General features: G+C 44.9%; 6 protein-coding genes across 8 annotated transcripts; 4 read left to right on the forward strand and 2 right to left on the reverse strand.

The window, feature by feature from the left end:
- The first annotated feature begins 141 nt into the window (after positions 1-141).
- elk1 (ETS transcription factor ELK1) lies at positions 142-8,309 on the forward strand. 3 transcript variants are annotated; one of them, XM_049752372.1, is made up of 11 exons: positions 142-1,100; positions 2,049-2,257; positions 2,425-2,589; positions 2,666-2,833; positions 2,901-2,939; positions 3,457-3,867; positions 4,180-4,303; positions 4,977-5,092; positions 5,181-5,264; positions 5,350-5,451; positions 5,823-8,309. In XM_049752372.1, exons 1-11 carry the CDS (start codon positions 1,076-1,078, stop codon positions 5,919-5,921), a joined length of 1,542 nt encoding a protein of 513 aa, XP_049608329.1. In that variant the 5' UTR covers positions 142-1,075; the 3' UTR covers positions 5,922-8,309. The 3 variants fall into 3 exon arrangements, with proteins under 3 accessions (XP_049608329.1, XP_049608327.1, XP_049608328.1); XM_049752370.1 differs by having other exon boundaries at positions 143-1,100; positions 2,901-3,017; XM_049752371.2 differs by having other exon boundaries at positions 143-1,100; positions 2,669-2,833; positions 2,901-3,017.
- Positions 8,310-9,403: 1,094 nt separating this feature from the next.
- On the forward strand, positions 9,404-10,841 carry LOC125987841 (gamma-crystallin M2-like). Its single transcript, XM_049752375.1, has 3 exons — positions 9,404-9,568; positions 9,645-9,887; positions 10,513-10,841. Exons 1-3 carry the CDS (start codon positions 9,560-9,562, stop codon positions 10,786-10,788), a joined length of 528 nt encoding a protein of 175 aa, XP_049608332.1. The 5' UTR covers positions 9,404-9,559; the 3' UTR covers positions 10,789-10,841.
- A 200-nt stretch (positions 10,842-11,041) lies between these two features.
- LOC125987842 (gamma-crystallin M2-like) lies at positions 11,042-12,254 on the reverse strand. Its single transcript, XM_049752376.1, has 3 exons — positions 12,156-12,254; positions 11,780-12,022; positions 11,042-11,374 (listed from the first exon to the last, which is right to left on the reverse strand). The coding sequence occupies exons 1-3, from the start codon at positions 12,162-12,164 to the stop codon at positions 11,105-11,107; spliced, it is 522 nt and encodes a 173-aa protein (XP_049608333.1). The 5' UTR covers positions 12,165-12,254; the 3' UTR covers positions 11,042-11,104.
- A 1,395-nt stretch (positions 12,255-13,649) lies between these two features.
- LOC125987840 (gamma-crystallin M3-like) lies at positions 13,650-14,504 on the reverse strand. Its single transcript, XM_049752374.1, has 3 exons — positions 14,390-14,504; positions 14,031-14,312; positions 13,650-13,969 (listed from the first exon to the last, which is right to left on the reverse strand). Exons 1-3 carry the CDS (start codon positions 14,423-14,425, stop codon positions 13,691-13,693), a joined length of 597 nt encoding a protein of 198 aa, XP_049608331.1. The 5' UTR covers positions 14,426-14,504; the 3' UTR covers positions 13,650-13,690.
- A 242-nt stretch (positions 14,505-14,746) lies between these two features.
- LOC125987839 (gamma-crystallin M3-like) lies at positions 14,747-15,689 on the forward strand. Its single transcript, XM_049752373.1, has 3 exons — positions 14,747-14,910; positions 14,978-15,226; positions 15,372-15,689. Exons 1-3 carry the CDS (start codon positions 14,833-14,835, stop codon positions 15,645-15,647), a joined length of 603 nt encoding a protein of 200 aa, XP_049608330.1. The 5' UTR covers positions 14,747-14,832; the 3' UTR covers positions 15,648-15,689.
- Positions 15,690-16,123: 434 nt separating this feature from the next.
- Positions 16,124-17,325, forward strand: LOC125989067 (gamma-crystallin M2-like). The gene is made up of 3 exons (XM_049755047.1): positions 16,124-16,290; positions 16,455-16,697; positions 17,010-17,325. The coding sequence occupies exons 1-3, from the start codon at positions 16,282-16,284 to the stop codon at positions 17,283-17,285; spliced, it is 528 nt and encodes a 175-aa protein (XP_049611004.1). The 5' UTR covers positions 16,124-16,281; the 3' UTR covers positions 17,286-17,325.
- Positions 17,326-17,874: the final 549 nt, after the last annotated feature.

Raw genomic sequence — 17,874 nt, forward strand, 5'->3', positions numbered from 1 at the left:
TTTGACCCTTGCAGGAAAACGTTTTGACAACCCTGGAGTTAAGGATCTGAAAAGAAATTGCCAAGAGCAGCACGTTATCAAAATCTCGGAACCGATGGAACGCCAGCAAAACTTTTAGTCTGAAAGTAATAGACGGGAAACCGAAAGTTTTCAACAACGGAACTCAACGCAGGTAAAAACTAGTGAGGTGGAAGCGTTCGTCCAAACCGGAAGTGGGAGAAAAACAAAAACAAATAGGCGATCAAATTTTGGTTTCTTCGTTGATTTACACTCGGAAATTGCACGTGCCGATTTCGCTGACGACTTTTTGACGTTTCAAGGCAGAGTTTTCTGGCTTTCTGGGATGAACTTAGTGGCAGCAGCCCCCGCAGTGGAGTGGCGTCGGCGGCCTGACGTACACCCGAGAGGCGTGGGGTTCTTGAGAGCTGTCACAAGAGCTAAGGCTAACGAGCTAGATGACTTAGGACGATAGGCTAACAAAACAAATACACTCCACTCCAGGGAAATTGAATTTTTCTTGGCCGGACTCTTAAAAAAAACATTAACTCAACTTTCAATAGACCGCGAGAACCACCGGGGGCGGGCGAGATTTGAAAGTGGGCAGTTTAGCTTAGCACTTAGCAACGCGCAGAAGAAAACAACTCCATCGGCGTCCTCGCAAAACGCACAAGTGGACAGACTCAGCACTTTAGACGTCAGTTAGGTTGATTTTTAAGTGCGTAGAGGCACTATTCTATTTAGTTTTTTAGGAAGTGCGGGGGGCTTGTAGTTTATTATCGAGCCTCTTGTTTTGTTTTGCTTTTTAAGTTTCTTCATTTGGAGGTTTGGTTGTTAGCATGGAGGCTGCGGATCCCGGCAGTGGCGCCTCGGAGCGGTTACGTAACAGCCGCAAGTCCGCCGACAAGCTGCTGCTCTGACAGCCGCAAACACGGACACGCGTACACACAAACACACACACTTGAGCAAACAAATACGAGAGGGGCGGTGGGAAAGAAGAGGACCAACACAAAACAACATGGAGGTTCTGTGAGACGGCTGGTGCACGCGTAACAACGATAAGAGCAATTTGAGCAAGATGGATTCAAACCCGCTCATCAACGGTAAGGCGTGTGCCTGCCTGCGCTTGTGTATGCATGCGTGATAGCGCAACATGTTTTAATTGTATTTCTTTGGGTGCCAAGTATAGTGCACTCATCACTGTTATTGTGTTTGTGCGTGTGTTTTGACAAGGCATGATGGGATGTCAGTAATTTCTTCTATGCAAGGAAGCTCTGAACTTCCATCTTTTTCTGGTTGTTGCCTTGGCGACCACTCCTGCTCATTTTTGCCATCAGGACTACATAACAGTGTCTAGTGCGACCCTTTTGTTTGGCTGACAACTAGTTGAGAAAGTGCTTGACTAGCAATGCAGCACAGCCTGTGTTTTAACTGTACATATCGCCGAGGATCAGGTTAATTTAATTGTGCCAGCCAAAGTAGCAAGCATGATTAAAAGTCAATAAATTGTACAGCCCTACATACTAAGACCACAAAGTGCTAATACTACTACATCCGGCAGCACTTTGTCTGTATAAAGATCAGCTTTACAGATGCTACGTCCGCTCTGATGGATGTTGTCAGTTGGCGAGGTAGTGCTGTCACAAGTGATAAAGAAATGGGGGTGTGTCATCCACCTGAGGAATTTGGAGTGTTGTGATTTGATGATGGAGCATGGAAGACCAAGGAGCGGTGGTGCCAGAACGTGATGATCCACTTTAGGCTGACCTGGAATCAGCTCTGTCTTGTCAGTGTGGTTTGCAGCACACAGCAACTGAAGTGCCTTTGAGCAGAGCGGCACGGCTCTGAAGCTCCATGGTTACTGGTTGCCATGGTGATATCTGAGATGATTGACGCGTTTGTTGCATAACGGCTCGGTCATTGACAATAATGCTTATTTGCATGTGTGAGGAGGTTCTGCGTGTCCATGTGTCAGTGCAGATTGATTACTTCATTGTAATAAATTATCACCCGATCTTGTGAGCATCCTTGTTGAATTTTTGCCATTCCAGCCATGGACCCGTCTATCACACTCTGGCAGTTCCTGCTCCATCTGCTGGACGACCAGCGCCAGCGTCATTTGATTTCATGGACCGGCGAGGACGGAGAGTTCAAGCTGCTAGATGCCGAAGAAGTGGCTCGCCTGTGGGGCCTGCGCAAGAACAAACACAACATGAACTACGACAAACTCAGCCGCGCGCTCAGATACTACTATGACAAGGTCTTACTGCATACTACTCTAACAAGTGTTGTCACCCTGCTAAAATTAACACTTTAATAAAAAGCATATTTTCAAGGGAAAAATGCAATCACAGATTTTTTTACCAAGAGGAAATTTGCATGTAATAAGATGAAATGAATACCATATGTTTGTGCATATTTTCCCAGAATATCATCAAGAAGGTGAGCGGACAGAAGTTTGTGTACAGGTTTGTGAGCCAGCCTGATCCGTCCTTGCCGGACGGGACACACAATCCCGAAGACAGCCAAAGACAGGACAACCCGGACGCCAATAGCCAAACAAAAAGTTGCCCGTCCAAGAATGTAGTACAGGTGGGTGCAGACTCACGGACCCGATAAGATGCGTCACAAGTGCAAATGATTGATTGATTCGTACGTTGATCGTCAGAAGTCATCGCCCGGCAACTCGCAAAAGAGTTCTCGAAACGACTACATGAAGTCGGGCCTGTACTCCACCTTCACCATCCAATCGCTGCAGGCCGCGCCCAACCCTCGACCCGTCAAAGCTGAACTGCTACTAGACCCTGTCCCCAAGCTGGACCGCGCGCCCAAAGAGGTGAGGGAGACCAGCGCAAAAATCCTGGACCCCACCCTGCTAAATCTCCTCTTCCGCCTCCTCCCAGGTTTCCCCTCCGTCAGTGTTTGCCGATTCATCTCGCCAGGTGATTGTCACGCATCCTTCACCGTGCCCTACGCCTGTCGTCAGCCCCCAGACTGCCAACACCCCCGGTCATTCACAGGTCAGGGTCATCTCAAGAAGCCGTCACTGAAAAGACACAGTAGGACAGCCGTTTTTCTAGGAACGCAACATTTTAGGCTTATTTTGTTATTTTGTATTTTGCTCCGTTGAAAACAAACTTGTCCAAGAGATTTTGGTCAATTGCTCCAAGTTTGAAGCCAGCATTGTTTTTTTGGAAAATTCAGCCCCACACAAAGCTCCTCAACTCACTTCAACATGGTTCCTTTGCACCAAGACCCTACAAGGTGGTGCCCAAGACATACTTTTATGTTAGACAGTACGTTGGCCAGAGTGCAAAATTGGAGAAAAGTCAATGAGAGAGGGTCGGTTAAATCAATCAATCAATCTTTGAGTGGTGATTATGTGGAGAAACCTGTGCTTAAATTAGTGCTGGTGTGAATTCAAATATGTGCTGACAAATTGTCCTGTGTGTCTTCCAGAATCCTCCAGGACCGCCTTTGATCGACCATCCCCACATTTACCTCACCAGCGTCAAGGACCCGTCCTCCCTAACCCCACTCCTTCCATTGGCTCCTGTCGGGGGCTCGGTCGGTTCTGTCCAGCCGCCCCACGCGACTGTGAGCCCCCAGACGCCACCGCAGGATGACAGCGGGGGATTGGCCAATGTTGCTGGCTTGCCTCCCCACCCGACTCCCTCTCAGCCCGTCTTGGTCATCATCAACCCTCCTCCATCGCAGCAACAGCGCGCCGCCATGACGTCCACACCTCCTTCCGTTGGGCCACCCATGACACGCCCGCCCCCACCGCCCATTGTCATCAAGGAGGAGACGCTGCCGTCAGAGGAGGAGCTTGTGGAGATGGTTGAGCTGGAGGATAAACGGGTGGAAGAGGTAAAAGCGGTCTTGTATAACGAAACGAAAAAAATACATTTAATGGTTTTCGCAAGAAAGTTTTTGAATGCCAATCAGTCTGTCACTTTCGGCCCAAAAAATGCCCATGAAATAATAATCCAAACCTGTTGCATATGCAAGCAGTTATTTTTGCCACCATGTTCTGTGAGCAGCATGGTGCTTTCATTTTGTCAGTACTCAAAGCGAGTAAGTTGTGCTGCAAGCCTTTCGTCAACAAATATTTCCTTTTGATTCTATATTGGATGGTGTCATCGCTATCTGTTTGCTCATCTCTTGTCTTGCCTTCCTCAGGTTCCTCACATTTGCGGCGCGGGAGACCCTCAGACGACCCTCACCATTGTTGAAGCTTTGCCCGTTCCCAGCACCCAGCCTCGGGAGGGTAGACCAGAGGGAGAAGGAAAAGACACACAATCAGGTAGCAAGCGAGAAAGTTGATGCAGCTTCGTCAGGTATCGGCCACATAACTGGTCATCTGCCTTGAAATTGGAGGTGTGGAACATGATTCACTCTGACTCAATGTCCCCCGCCTCCTCTGGGATTTGAGTGAAATTCTGCTGGAGGTGGAAGGTGTAACTCCTTCTAATGGGGACTCTGCTAGACGTTCCCAGCAGACCTTCACATTATGTTTGGGTCTGCCAGGTTGGACTGGCATATTTCCCCACCACCAGTTGGTGACAGCGTCTCCCCACCCTTCGCTAAGACATGCAGCCGCAAGATTGATGACACGACCAAAGTCGAAAATCGAACTGCGGCCGAGGGTATCCTGATGCTAAGTGCACGTATGGAAGCCCTTATGTTTTAACATTGTCTTTGTTATCAACAATCCATGACGAGCACAGAAGTCCAGGAACAAAACCCTACTCAGGTTCTGATCGGGAGGGACTGTTCGGCCCAATCACACCCTTCCAGGTCTCACTATCATTGGTTTTCCGAGCACGAGCTTGCATCAACTTCCACAGAAATAATACTAGAAGTAAATATTTATTTCTTTATCGATAATGTGAAAATAAATGCCTCCTTCTTGGAACCATGTCCCTTTTGTCAAAACATTCACTGAAACATCAACACAGATTTGGTATATGTTGTAGGGTCTGCGCCTGCAGTGACATCGTCGATCTCCAGTCCAGACGTCATTCCTCCCAAACCGAAGAAGCCCAGAGGCTTGGAGCTGCCCTCCCTCCCCCCAGGCCTCTCTCTGGATAAGGTGATGACACCGACATCAGTTTAGGTGGCGATGCTACACACACATCCTGCTGGCTCATGAAACCACTTCCTGTTTTTACCTCTGGCAGGTCAATGCCGCCGTCAATAGTTTGCTTGCACCCGGCTCAGCAACCAACACGCTGACGCCCACTGTCATCACCTCGCACGCTCTGGTAAGCCCACGCTCGGCCGGAGTAATGCCGTCAGTGCCCATGTGTTGCATACGCTACTGAACCAACTGACGTGTTTGCCACCCAGACTCCGGTCCTGTTGACTCCCAGTCCCCTCCCATCCACCATCCACTTTTGGAGTACGCTCAGTCCCATCGCGCCTCGCTCGCCCGCCAAACTCTCCTTCCAGGTAACTGGCCCTCGCCATTTCCTCTCCTCTCAGGAAAAGGAAACCGCTTAAAAATACAGTGACTCTTGCAATTGGCAGAGGTTATTTTTAGGTTATGCCTGTATTGTTAACCATGAGGCCCACAGGCCTTATGTGGCCTGTCGCATCGCTTTATGTGGCTCATTAAACCAATTAGTGTTGAATTCATGTGCCTTCTACTTTGCAAATTGCTAAATTTCTTCACTTTAACTGGCATTTTTTTACCAACAGTTCCCGACTTAACATAATTGTATTTTTCCGCCAGTGGTCTTAGTTCTGCATTAGGTTTTGTAAGTGGCCTAGTTTGTCAAATGCAGTTGGTGATCTGACTGTAAATGGCTTGCCTCTTCCAGTTCCCGACAAACGGCAGTAACCAAATCCACATCCCGGCGCTGAGCGTGGACGGTCTCTCCACCCCTGTGGTTCTGTCACCCGGTCCCCAGAAGCCCTGAACGTTGCATTTGCGCATCAGAAGGCTGCTGTGTTATTTGCGCCACTTGCCAAGATGGCGGCATCACCGTCGCCGTACCTTCTCCAGATGGAGTGACCTACAGGAAGACGCATCAGATCTTTCCTGTTTACAAAGAAGAGGAAAAGATTTTTTGCCCCCAAAGAGCTAAAGCTCTGCCTTCTCATTAATATTTATGAGGATGAGGCTTCCTTTTTTTCCTATTTATTCCCTGCTGGCTGACATTGTCTTTTACCAACAATGGATGCTCATGGCTTCAGTCTGATTATCATTCTTTTTGGGGTGAGTTTTTGTTTCAGGCTATGCCTTACTGGACAGCATGATAAAGATGATGAACATGGCCCCTGGTTCATTGTCCAGAGATTTTTTTTGTTTTGGGTGCACCCGCAGACCTTCCTCGGTGCTGCCGGGTCTCGTCAGGATACTATTCCTGGCTCCATTCCATCTGCGGGCTTTTTGAGCACCCTCTACTGGAGGATAGTTGCCACTGCACCTTCTTAAAGCCCCGATTTCCTTGTTTACTGGTGGACAACTAGTAATTTGATGCACAATGACAATGTCTGTGATGACCTTGAACATATCACAGAGGACAGAAGAACATTAAGCAGTTGTTGTTTGTTTTTAAGTTCCTATGTTATCCATGGGAACCCGACATTGACTGTTGTTTACACACACAGCTGGACTATTTTGGACGCTGAGTGACACAGTGACTGTTTTTTCGGCCTTTTGGGCAAATGGGTCAGTAAATGAAAAACCCATGGGTGCCGAGCATTGATCCCTGAGGCCTCTCTACATATGATGATGATGATGATTGGATGTAAAAGATGGAAATCCTCTAAATCACGGGTGGCCTACATATGACCATTCCGTAGTTGAATCAGACCCATCAAGCATTTACATTATCAGGAGTCCTGCAATATTTGTTGCATTAATTTATCTGCATTTTCTCCCAGAGTTAGCGATTTAAAATATATTTATTATTTTTTCCCATTTATCTCATTGAATAATGTAATATATATTTTTAATCATAAAAGAAATTCAATTCAAATAATTGGCCTATTAATTAGAATTTATGGAATGTACAATTAAAAAAGGCAGCATTTTCTGCTAAAATAAACTATTTTACATTCAATGCAAAATATCGACACAAACAAACAATGCTTTATTAAATAATTGGTTAATTTTAATCAAGTCCAATGTAAATTATACAATTAGGAACAAAGAAAATTACTTTCTCTTTTAGTTTAGTCATTGCGTTCATTTTAAAAATCAAATGCAAAATTTTGCTCACCCTTGCTTGAAAGCTCGTGCATCCTCGTCACAAAAATGAAGCTGCCAAAGATGTCCAATTAGAGCCAAGTGCAGTTTACTCCTGGGTTAGAAAAACCCCGTCTGTGAGACGGTACCGTTTCCCAGTCTCCTGAACGCAGCACTAAGCCATCGCGTTCGACTGTTCTATTTTTCTAGCAGAGAGAGCCGCTGCTTTATTTTGTCTATAGAAGAGAACAAGAATGCCCCAAAAAAGCCTTAAAGACGTTGCCAGTGATGCAGATGTGATGTTTTTTTGTTTTTTTTTCCTCTCTCTCTCTCTCTCTCTCTCTAGTGGGCATGGCCTACACTAAGCCATTCATGACAGAACATTTTGGATGAACTTTTCCTTTCACCAGCAGAACAGGAAGAATGTTTTTATATTGATGACGTCACTTGGGAGCCTCTGCAAGATTGGCTGTTTAGGTCTCAATACAGCTGTAAGGAGTGGCGCTACACTTAAGGGGAGTTATAGCCCTGTCAGAAATCTGTGTAGCCCCAGTTAAGCCCCTTCAGCATTTTTTTTTGTACTGTAAAATATATTAATCAATTATTTTCTCAGCCACCTCTGTCCTGGTCAAGAACCATGTAAGTCCCAGGAGAAAAAAAAATCCTGGAGCTGTCTTTGATGATTGGTGGAGGTGCTTTTAGAATAAGAGCTTTCCTCCAGTCTTCTCTTTTGTTTGCTAAGATAAACGTAGCATAGCTACGATGAGGTGGGGGGGTTGTTGTAGAACGGTATATAAATGTGTCAAATCCTCTTTGGCCCCGCTCTTCCTTTCTAGCCATAGGCTGAGGAGTTTAGTGATGTCAAAGAGGGGCAGGGAAGAGGGAATTTATTTTTCTGATACGTATTCATATTTACTGGAAATATAAAGAAGACAAATTATTTTTTATGGGTCGTATTTCCCCCCCCCCCCTTATGTTTGTTAATTTACAGATGTCTGTTTTTCTATGACATGTACAGTACTGTATTATATGCATACACACACACACAAACACACACACACATACAATGCAAACTTATGGGGTGAAGTGTAATTAAAGTGTCCCATTCAAACTGCTTAGACTTCTGTTGTATGATTTTTGTTCTTGCATATTTAGCACAAACACAGTTGTAGTTTCTAAAGCTTAAACTTTACGTGGGGGTGGGAGTGTAAAGTTTCTACAGCAGCCGGTTCAAGCCGAAATGTATTCGTCGATAAGCCAGTTTCAACCCCAACAGCCGTTTGGGAAAATCCATATATTTTCCTCGATATCCACGAACGCTCTTGTCATTACTATTCATAGACTGGCCTGTAGAAAAGACATCAGGAAATGTCTACTGATGTACTTATGTTTATTGTCTTAGATTTAATGTTACTAATAATCTCAGATTTATAAGAGTACTGTTAACATTTTAAATTATACAACACTTAGTTTTATTATGTAACGAAGTCAAAAGGGTAAGTGAAGAGAGAAAGAGCTGTAAGTATAGTGAAACACTATTGGCCACAAGGAGGCGTCATTTCATCAATATTGGCCATTACTAATGACGTTCACCCTTGACCCTTGACATGGGTGTCAAAGACAAGGACTGGGGACCGTATCTGATCCGCCAGATCATTTTGTGTGGCCAGTGAAAGCAAATCATGTCTGTCAACTTCACTAAAATCTGCACCAAAATATTTATGTTTTAAATATTTTTTATTTATTTAAGAGGCGCTTGGGTTGTGTGTATAAATTTAAAGCACCATTTCCTTCCTTCCTTGAGTTTTTCTTTCTCTTCTCTCTTGCTCTCCTGTTTGAATCTTTGCGTGTGGTTTATGCCCGAACTATTTCCGTATCTTTGCGTGAATGAAAGATAATTGCAAGAGGAGTTGTACTTCTGTAAAGTAGCTCCTCTCTGTAGCCATGTTTTAGAGGCAAAATGTTGAAACAATCTTTTTTCATGATTGTCCTGAGCTATAATTATAATAAAGTCATATTTTGTATATATTATTAATCAATCAAAGTGATTAATGGCCACAACCTAGCTCGCACCATTTGGGGTGTATGTGAGTGAAAAGGCCACACATAAAGGCTGCTGCTGTTTTGCTGATACCGGGTACAGTGAGCCCTGCACTGTTTTTATCAATAGTGATGAACATGTCAAAAGCGGACAACAATAAGTGGCCATCACACCAGCGCCACCATACATAACCAGATTTGAGCTCGTAAAAACCCATTTGGATGACAATACTTTATGCTGTGCCATCACACTGCTACTTAATATAAAAGGCCGTCGCAACCTCGAATGCCCATTGAGCATTAGTCGGGCCCGCAGAGAGAACAATGGGAAAGGTAAGTTGGGTTTGTTAGTTTGCAAAAAGTAGATAACACATGGAGCCCGTGAGCATGTCCGACCGTGTGTCCGCAGATCATTTTCTACGAGGACCGAAATTTTCAAGGTCGGCACCACGAGTGCGTGAGCGACTGCGCCGACTTGCATCCCTACTTCAACCGCTGCAACTCCATCCGGGTGGAGAGCGGCTGCTTTATGGTGTATGAAAGGCCCCAGTACCTGGGCCACCAGTTTTTCCTGCGCAGGGGAGAGTATTCGGACAACCAGCGCATGATAGGAATCAATGACTGCATCCGTTCCTGTCGCATGATTCCGTTGGTAAGTTTCTTGCAAATTTATGGCACTGAAAACCTAATGTGGCATCGGAGACATGTTATGCTTGTTCTTTCTTTCGACAATTTAGCCAAGGCTCTTTTTTTTTTGCAAAGCATCATGGATTGTATTAATTTTACTGCTAGGCCATTGGCAAGTGCAAAGAAATCACTTTTTGTCTCAAGTACGAATCAGTTCATACTCTAATGTAGTGGTGCAATGATTAATCGATTAACAACTATTATTGAATAATTGATGGTTAATTAATTGTTTAAAAAATACCTTGTTTAATTTAAAATTGTCCTAATACTTGGAATTTCAGACTCCAAAGAGTGTTTTTTTCAGAGTTTTGTAGTCCTTTAAAGCAGACTGATAATCTGCTGATAAAAACAAATGATGATCGACATTCTTGCCTATTGTTTGGCATGTATTGGACTGATTATTACACTGATCAATATATTTTCTTTTTTTAACTTTCAAACTTTGTAATCAGGTTTAAAGATGTTTGGGGGGCTGATGTCTGTAAATGCGCCCATCACAAGTTGACAAAATGAACTCTCATTTTTAAAAATGGTCACTTAAAATCTTGCTCGTGCTTGACTTGAATCCATACACCGTGTGTGTTCCGCAGCACCGAGGCTCCTACAAAATCCGATTGTACGAGCGCCCGGATATGAGCGGTCAAATGCAGGAGGTGAGCGACGACTGCCCCAACGTCCAGGACCGCCTGCGTATGTCTGACGTGAATTCGTGCAACGTGGTCGACGGCCACTGGCTGCTGTACGACCAGCCCAACTATAGAGGTCGGCCCTTCTACCTGAGGCCCGGGGAGTACCGGCGGTTCAGCGACTGGGGAGGCGCCAGCCCCAGGATCGGCTCCCTCAGGCGGATCACTGACTCCATCTAGGACCTCCTTCCTTTTCCCCTGTTCTCAATAAACATGCTTGGCTTAACTCTTCACTCTTGTTTGATTTTGCTTCCTTTTCAGTGTGTTTGTTGCCACCTACAATATACAGTGTTGCATTGTGATTCAAATTATCCACTTTATGAACTTTTCAAGATACAAGCCATGGTTCTTAAAAGCAGACTCACACCATTTATTGACTGGTTTCTGTTTTTGAGAACTCTGATCACACTAAGCAAAAAGTACAGTCACCGAGTATTTTTATTTGAGCATTTATTGACAGTCATCTATTTCAACAATATGCACAAAGGCCCGTCTCTTACTGGCTGATCCGCTTGATGGAACCCACCCTCGGACTTGAGCTGCCCCATTCGTTGAAGTGCATGTATTTTCCAGGGCGCACCAGATACTGCCGCCCCCTGTAGTGCGGGTGCTCGAAGAGGAGCCAGTGGCTTTCGATATTGTGGCAGGAGTGGATATTGTTATGGTGGAAGCGTTCGTACAGCGAAGGGCAGTCGTCCATGAGTTCCATGGCTTGACCCTTGAACTCGGGTCGCTCATAGATGACAAGTCTGTGAGAACCTTGAAGCTGAGGAAACCAGAAGATGATCCATTAGTGATGGCGATATAGTACAGTGTTCGGCATTTAAACATTTATTAGATATCCTACTATTGTTTTTGTACTAGTACGTTCTTTGTCATCATTGTTAATAATAAAACAACCACACTAGTAGGGCAACTACATCCTACTAATAATGTTTTTTCTACTAAAACAACTTGGTGTTACTAGTAATACAAAACTGTGCACTAGTTCATATCTGTGTCCCTAATACAACTACAGCACAAGTGTTAATTAGCAATATTTTATAATTGTCTTCGGACATTCTTGTACATGGACCTCAAGGGACAAAGAGCGCACAAGTACATGGACAATCCAGAGCACTGTAGGATATACAATAAATGTTTAGCTGGATTGATTGCTGCTGACATTTACTTTAGGTATCATGTGGCAGGATCTCACGCAATCGTTGAATCCCATCCATCGTTGATAGTCTGAATAATCGCCTTTCCTCAGGAAGTACTGATAACCCGAAAAGTTGGGTTTCTCATACACCATCCATTCACCGCTTTCCACCCTGATGGAGTTGCAGCGACTGAAGTGCGAGTGCAGGTCAGGACATTCGCTGCTGCACTCGTAGGAGCGGCCCTGGAAATTGCGATCCTCGTAAAATGTGATCTAGAAGCAGACGGCGCGAGAAGAGTTAAGCAATATCCAGAACCTGGTTTCAGAGGGGATCAGACAGCGTTGCATTGAATGTGACCGGGAAATAACCCGAAGAGACAAATTGCAAAAACAAGTATAGCCTCACCTTGCCCATTGTGTCACTGACCCGGTCGCACTACAACTGCTGCTTCTGGCCCTTTATAACCCACCGGTGACCCGTGTCATTGTGGCTGGCAACAATGAGTGGGCCGGTCAGCACTTTCTCGCCAACAATACATATTTTTGTACTTTCTGTGCCTGGATAGCTTTTTGCTTTGCCTTTGCCGAAGCCCTTACATCATGGGTGTCAAACACGAGGCCCGGGGGGCCAGACACGGCCCGCCACATCATTGTGAGTGGCCCACAAAGACGGATGGATGTTTGAAAATGAATGCATGTGCACAGATTGACAGCTACGTAGTTCTCAATTATGGAACTAAACTATTAAATAGTTTTTCACCATTTTCAGGTTTCCTGCTTTTCATGGGGAGGCTAAGATGGTACCTAATGACACTTTTTTTTAGCTAGGAAGCTATGGCTACGCCACATAAATACAGCGTCTCTGGATGTCACAATTTACAGAACAGCTTGGTGTTGGTATTTAAATTCCTCAGTTAGTAAGTGACAGCACAGACGAGCCTGGGTGTTTCATAAGTCAGTTTGGCCATAATTATTTATCCTTATTGTAAGACGGCAAGTTTGGTAGCTGGGAAAAAAAAGATTTGTTTACTATATGATGGCACAATGTGAAGATGTTGCACATATTTTCAAAAGAAAATAATTTATCCATATTTCATATTTCGTAATTGAATTATTTCACTTTTTAGGCTAATGCAATCCATTAATAATTATTAATACAGACATTTTTATATAAAGGGGATATAAAAAGTCTACATACCCCATTTTGTAAGATTTGTATAAGACATTTTAACTCCCCAAATTATATCATTATTTTTCTGATGAAAATTACAATTTTTGTTTCTTAAAAATGTTTGCCTTTATGCTCCTAACATTACATTTTAAAATACTGAATCTGAATTCTTATTTTTTATTTTTATTATTGGAACATTGCAACCTTTTTTCTCAAAAATGGCAATTTCCTCATTCTTATGCCATTAGGGGTAACGTAGTTAGCAACATTGTTATTTTTTTCTACGCTCTTCATGACTTTGCTTTTGTTTGCCCTCACTGTGACAATCACTCTGAGCTCGGCTTCACGAGAACAAAAGCGCGCCTCCCAAAGTGATGATGCTGTGTTTTTCATGGAGAGCAAAAAACATTTGTTTGTTTTCAAAATCAGCTTTAAGTCCGTGTATGTACTATCATGAATATCAGCGACCTTTATTTTCTGTAGAACTGCAGAATATTCAACTCCAAAACATTGTGTTATCCAATGATGACATGAAACTTCATGATCTCAGAGGAAGCGGTTTCACTGGACCATTTTCCATCTGGATTTATAATCTGTAACTTTTTTGGAATTTGGACTTTTGATAACCAAAGACTGATCTAATAATGGACTCCGTGACTATATGTGAATAAACTATGCAGTCATATGATTATTTAATGCCACACAATGAATGCACAGGTCACTTTCAAAGACTTTATGATTTTTTTATTCTAATTCAACACGAATGGCAATCAGCACACATCCATGATGCGTCGAATGGAGCTGATTCTCATAACGTTGCTCAGGCCGCTCTCCCGCAGGCTCCTGTGCTCTCCGGGTCTCACGTAGATCATACGTCCTCGGAAGTTGGGCTGCTCAAACAGCAGCCAGTGGCCTTCCAGCACGTTGCAGGATTGGCAGTCGGACATGTACAGGCGGTCCTGCAGCGACTCGCAGTCCTCCAGCAGCTCCTGCATCTGGCCCCCGAAATTCTCCAGCTCGTAGATCTTCACCTTAAACTGTCCCCTGTGCTGTTGGACCGAGAACAGATGTGACCGCTCAGAACCTCGCAGCCCGGGAGTAAATTCTCACCATGGGAACCAGACGACAAGAGCGAACGGTGTCCATCACCACCGCCCCGATGCCGGTCATGCTTCCGACGCCGGTCATGCTTCCGACGCGCATCAGGTCGGGGTACTCGCCCCTCTTCAGGAAAACCTGGTTCCCGATGAAGTTGGAGCGATCGTACAGGACGAAGCATCCGTTCTCCACCCGGCAAGAGCTGCAGCGGCTCAGGTGCAGGTGGATGTCGGAGCAGTCGCTGCTGCACTCATAAGAGCGACCCTGGAAGTTCTTTTCCTCGAATAAAACAATCTGCGCGGAAGACACAAAGCACCAAAGGTGAAACGTTTTGCCATCACGACACGTAACAACGACGGGACGGCTGTTACCCTGCCCATGGTGACGCTTGTAGTTGTTGCATCCATGCCAACAAGCGAGCCCCCCTTTTATAGTGACAACCTTGGGCACCTTTGTGTGAAACCTCATGACTCATCCAAAGTGCAGTTGGCGCACATTCTTTTGTTATTGTACGCCGGCTGCATTTTGGAGAGGGAATGCAAGCTCATCACAGAAGCTCCGCGTTCCTCAGATGACCTCTTACTAACTGTACAGCGGATCCTCTATGGAGGAGTTTCCAGCCGGTTTGAGGCCTTTTGTGTCAGGCCACCACATTGATCTCGATAGTTGATTTTTGCAGCAATAAACATCCGATTGTAACAAAAGCCGCATTCTGACTTACAGTACAGTGATGGCTGTCACCCTATAGTGAGCGATACAACCCGGCACACAATTTAGAGTGATGACACCAGGGCTTTAGCATTAGGCCTGCGAGATGTATAAAAAGGCACTGGGGTGGATGCCCAAAGTGTACATCTGCAGTTATCTCACAAATACCATGACCATGGGAAGGGTAAGTGAGAAACGGTGATAGACAAATCACAATGCAAATTGATCTTATTGACAAATGTCTTTGACAGATCATCTTCTATGAGGACCGCAACTTCCAGGGTCGCTCCTACGAGACCAGCAGCGACTGCTCGGAGCTGACCACCTACCTGAGCAGGTGCAACTCCTGCCGGGTGGAGAGTGGCCTCTTCATGGTCTATGAGAAGCCCAACTTCAAGGGTCACCAGGTGCTGGTCAGAAGGGGCGAATATCCAGACAGCCAACGTCTGATGGGAATCAGTATGAGTGACTGCATCAGATCCTCGCGTATGATCCCTCTGGTAGGTGTATATGTATTCTTTCAAGACAACGCTTGCTGGAAAGATCAATCAATCAATCAATCAATCAATCAATCAATCAATCAATCAATCAATCAATCAATCAATCAATCAATCAATCAATCAATCGCTCCAACTCGTCCCACAGCATAGAGGACAATTCCGAGTGAGGATCTACGAGAAGGAGAACTTTGGAGGCCAGATGCACGAGCTGACCGACGACTGCGACAACGTGGACCGTCTGCGCATGTCCGACTGTCAGTCCTGCAACGTGATGGAGGGCCACTGGCTGATGTTCGAGCAGCCCAACTTCCGAGGAAGGATGCTGTACCTGAAGCCCGGCGAGCACCGCAACCTCCGCGAGCTGGGAGCCAGCAACATTATCCGCCTGAGCTCCATCCGCCGCATCACGGACACCTGTTAGTTGCTTCTGTCGTTCATTGAATAAAGCAAGCTGAAATTTCAATCTTTGAAATCAGGTTCTCATTTTAGCCTAATGCAGCCTAGTTCTGAAGTATAGAGTCTGAATATAGGTCTATCCTTGCTTTAGTGGTTCTAGAACATTGGCCTCACTGTCAGAGGATACAATTCAAAAAAATATTTTGTCAAGCATCCAATGAAATCACTTTGATTTCAGCACTTCTGTTCTGGATGTACAGTATGTTGCGTTTGGACATATTTTTTCATTGTTTTCAGTTCACCCCATTTTGGCTGGCCCAAAGCAACTCTCAGCACTCTCAAGCGATGTTTGAGGCAAGTTTGCAACTTCTAGTTTGTTTTTGTTCTGCCCTATTCACGGCCAGTTATCATGTGCCCGCACAGTAAACAAAAGGTTTTTTGCCACCCACCCATCAAGGGCTACCACCGCCCAGCACACATTTGATAGCAGCTCATTATCACAGAGGAACAAAAGCCGATCAAACACCACCGGGTCATTTTGCTGATATGTAAATCCACCTCATCTGGGTATCAAAGGCTCGCCTCACTCTGCACATTTTGTTTATCGATAAATACTTTGACGGGGCTTCAGCAAGGACCGAGCATCGCTGAGCATCACCATGGGGAAGGTGAGATGATCGGAGCACATGTATGACTGGAAGCCATTTGAGCATTTACTTGATATCCCGCTAATTGTACTCAATTCAGCGTACTAGTAGGATGTTATGGCAATGCTTCAAGAGCTTGTTTGTTTCCTGACTCCAAGAGACTCACAACCGTCTCTTTGCCAAAGATCACCTTCTACGAGGAGAAGAAATTCCTGGGCCGCTGCTACAACTGCAGCAGCGACTGCGCAGACCTGCACTCCTATTTCTCCCGCTGCAGCTCCATTCGGGTGGAAAGTGGCGTGTGGGTGATCTACGAGAAGCCCAACTACAAGGGCTTCCAGTACATCCTCTGCCCGGGCGAGTATGCCGACAACCAGCAGTGGATGGCCTTCAGCGACAACGTTAAATCCTGCCGCGCCATCAAGAATGTAGGAGTCGCAAGCTCACTTGATCAAAAAGAACTTTATTTCGACCAGCAATTATCAAGGTCAATGACCTGATAACTTCATTCGCTGGGCTGGCAGTGAATTTGTTTAACTCTTGAAATAATATGAAAAACAGAATAGAAGACATACTTTAGACCCACGGTTCCAACAATTATGTTATTTACATCACTTCTGCTGAAGATGTGCTCATGTTTTATTCTTCTCCTCCAGCTGGCTGAAAAGGTTTTAGTAACAGTGCTGTATGCATGTTGAACGACACAACTACCGAGGGAAATATTTTTCCTGTGCTCTCAGGTTTATGGCAACGCTTGGAAGCTGAGGCTCTACGAGAGGCCAAACTTTGGCGGCCAGATGGTGGAATGCACCGACGACTGTCCCTCGCTGTATGACACCTACAAGGTGCGCGAGGCCTACTCTTGCGTGGTGAGCGACGGCGCCTGGGTGTTCTACGACCTCCCTAACTACAGGGGTCATCAGTACCTCCTGGAGCAGGGCGAGTATCGGCAGCACGACGACTGGGCCGCTTCCTCTCCTGGCATCGGCTCCTTCCGCAGGATCACAGAATTTTAGTCTCCTTTCCCAAAGCACCAATAAATGATCAGCTGACTTAGACTTTGCTTATTTTTGGGTCTTTTGGGTGGCTCACATCCACGACATTTATATTACATTAGACAATCTTATACAGTGTTTGTGCAGCATCACTAGATAATGATATTTGCACAGCATTCAACTCTCAATATTCCTGGTAACCTATTAATTTTTCCTCTACGATTTATGTTTTATGCTATGTTTATCTGAGGGTTAAGGAAAGACTCTACCCACAAGATGAAAAACTTACTATCAAGATGATCCAGTACAGTAACTAACCAATGAGTGTGATGCGTAAATCTTGGTGTGATGAGAGGATCATTGGATGGATGGATGAAAACCCTAACCCTATTTTGAAACCCGAGTTTGAAACCATAGTTTGAAACCCTAACCTTAGTTTGAAACTCTAGTTTGAACCTCCAACCAACCCTGTTTTGATCATTGAGAAAAGTTTGCTTTTAGTTGGATACTTTATTGTGGATAGTTTATGTACAGTAATTATAAATAAATCATTATTAAAGTACCTCTTTTATTTTTCTGTATTTAGTCTTCAAACTGTGCACACGTTAGG

The sequence above is a fragment of the Syngnathus scovelli genome, chromosome 2, assembly GCF_024217435.2.
Source record: "Syngnathus scovelli strain Florida chromosome 2, RoL_Ssco_1.2, whole genome shotgun sequence".
In the NCBI taxonomy this organism is placed as follows: Eukaryota; Metazoa; Chordata; class Actinopteri; order Syngnathiformes; family Syngnathidae; genus Syngnathus; species Syngnathus scovelli.

Excerpts from the sequence above, each read along its gene's own strand:
- LOC125987839 (XM_049752373.1), top strand. The coding sequence starts at position 14,833 with ATGTATAAAAAGGCACTGGGGTGGATGCCCAAAGTGTACATCTGCAGT. Across the intron at positions 14,911-14,977 it reads ATACCATGACCATGGGAAGG|ATCATCTTCTATGAGGACCG; the intron begins GTAAGTGAGAAA and ends TGTCTTTGACAG. Across the intron at positions 15,227-15,371 it reads CCTCGCGTATGATCCCTCTG|CATAGAGGACAATTCCGAGT; the intron begins GTAGGTGTATAT and ends CTCGTCCCACAG.
- LOC125987840 (XM_049752374.1), bottom strand. The coding sequence starts at position 14,425 with ATGGATGCAACAACTACAAGCGTCACCATGGGCAGG. Across the intron at positions 14,313-14,389 it reads CAAGCGTCACCATGGGCAGG|ATTGTTTTATTCGAGGAAAA; the intron begins GTAACAGCCGTC and ends TCTTCCGCGCAG. Across the intron at positions 13,970-14,030 it reads CTTGTCGTCTGGTTCCCATG|CACAGGGGACAGTTTAAGGT; the intron begins GTGAGAATTTAC and ends TCGGTCCAACAG.
- LOC125987841 (XM_049752375.1), top strand. Across the intron at positions 9,888-10,512 it reads CCTGTCGCATGATTCCGTTG|CACCGAGGCTCCTACAAAAT; the intron begins GTAAGTTTCTTG and ends TGTGTTCCGCAG.
- elk1 (XM_049752370.1), top strand. The coding sequence starts at position 1,076 with ATGGATTCAAACCCGCTCATCAACG. Across the intron at positions 5,093-5,180 it reads CAGGCCTCTCTCTGGATAAG|GTCAATGCCGCCGTCAATAG; the intron begins GTGATGACACCG and ends TACCTCTGGCAG. Across the intron at positions 5,452-5,822 it reads CCGCCAAACTCTCCTTCCAG|TTCCCGACAAACGGCAGTAA; the intron begins GTAACTGGCCCT and ends TGCCTCTTCCAG.
- LOC125989067 (XM_049755047.1), top strand. Across the intron at positions 16,698-17,009 it reads CCTGCCGCGCCATCAAGAAT|GTTTATGGCAACGCTTGGAA; the intron begins GTAGGAGTCGCA and ends CTGTGCTCTCAG.
- LOC125987842 (XM_049752376.1), bottom strand. Across the intron at positions 11,375-11,779 it reads CCTGCCACATGATACCTAAA|CTTCAAGGTTCTCACAGACT; the intron begins GTAAATGTCAGC and ends TGGTTTCCTCAG.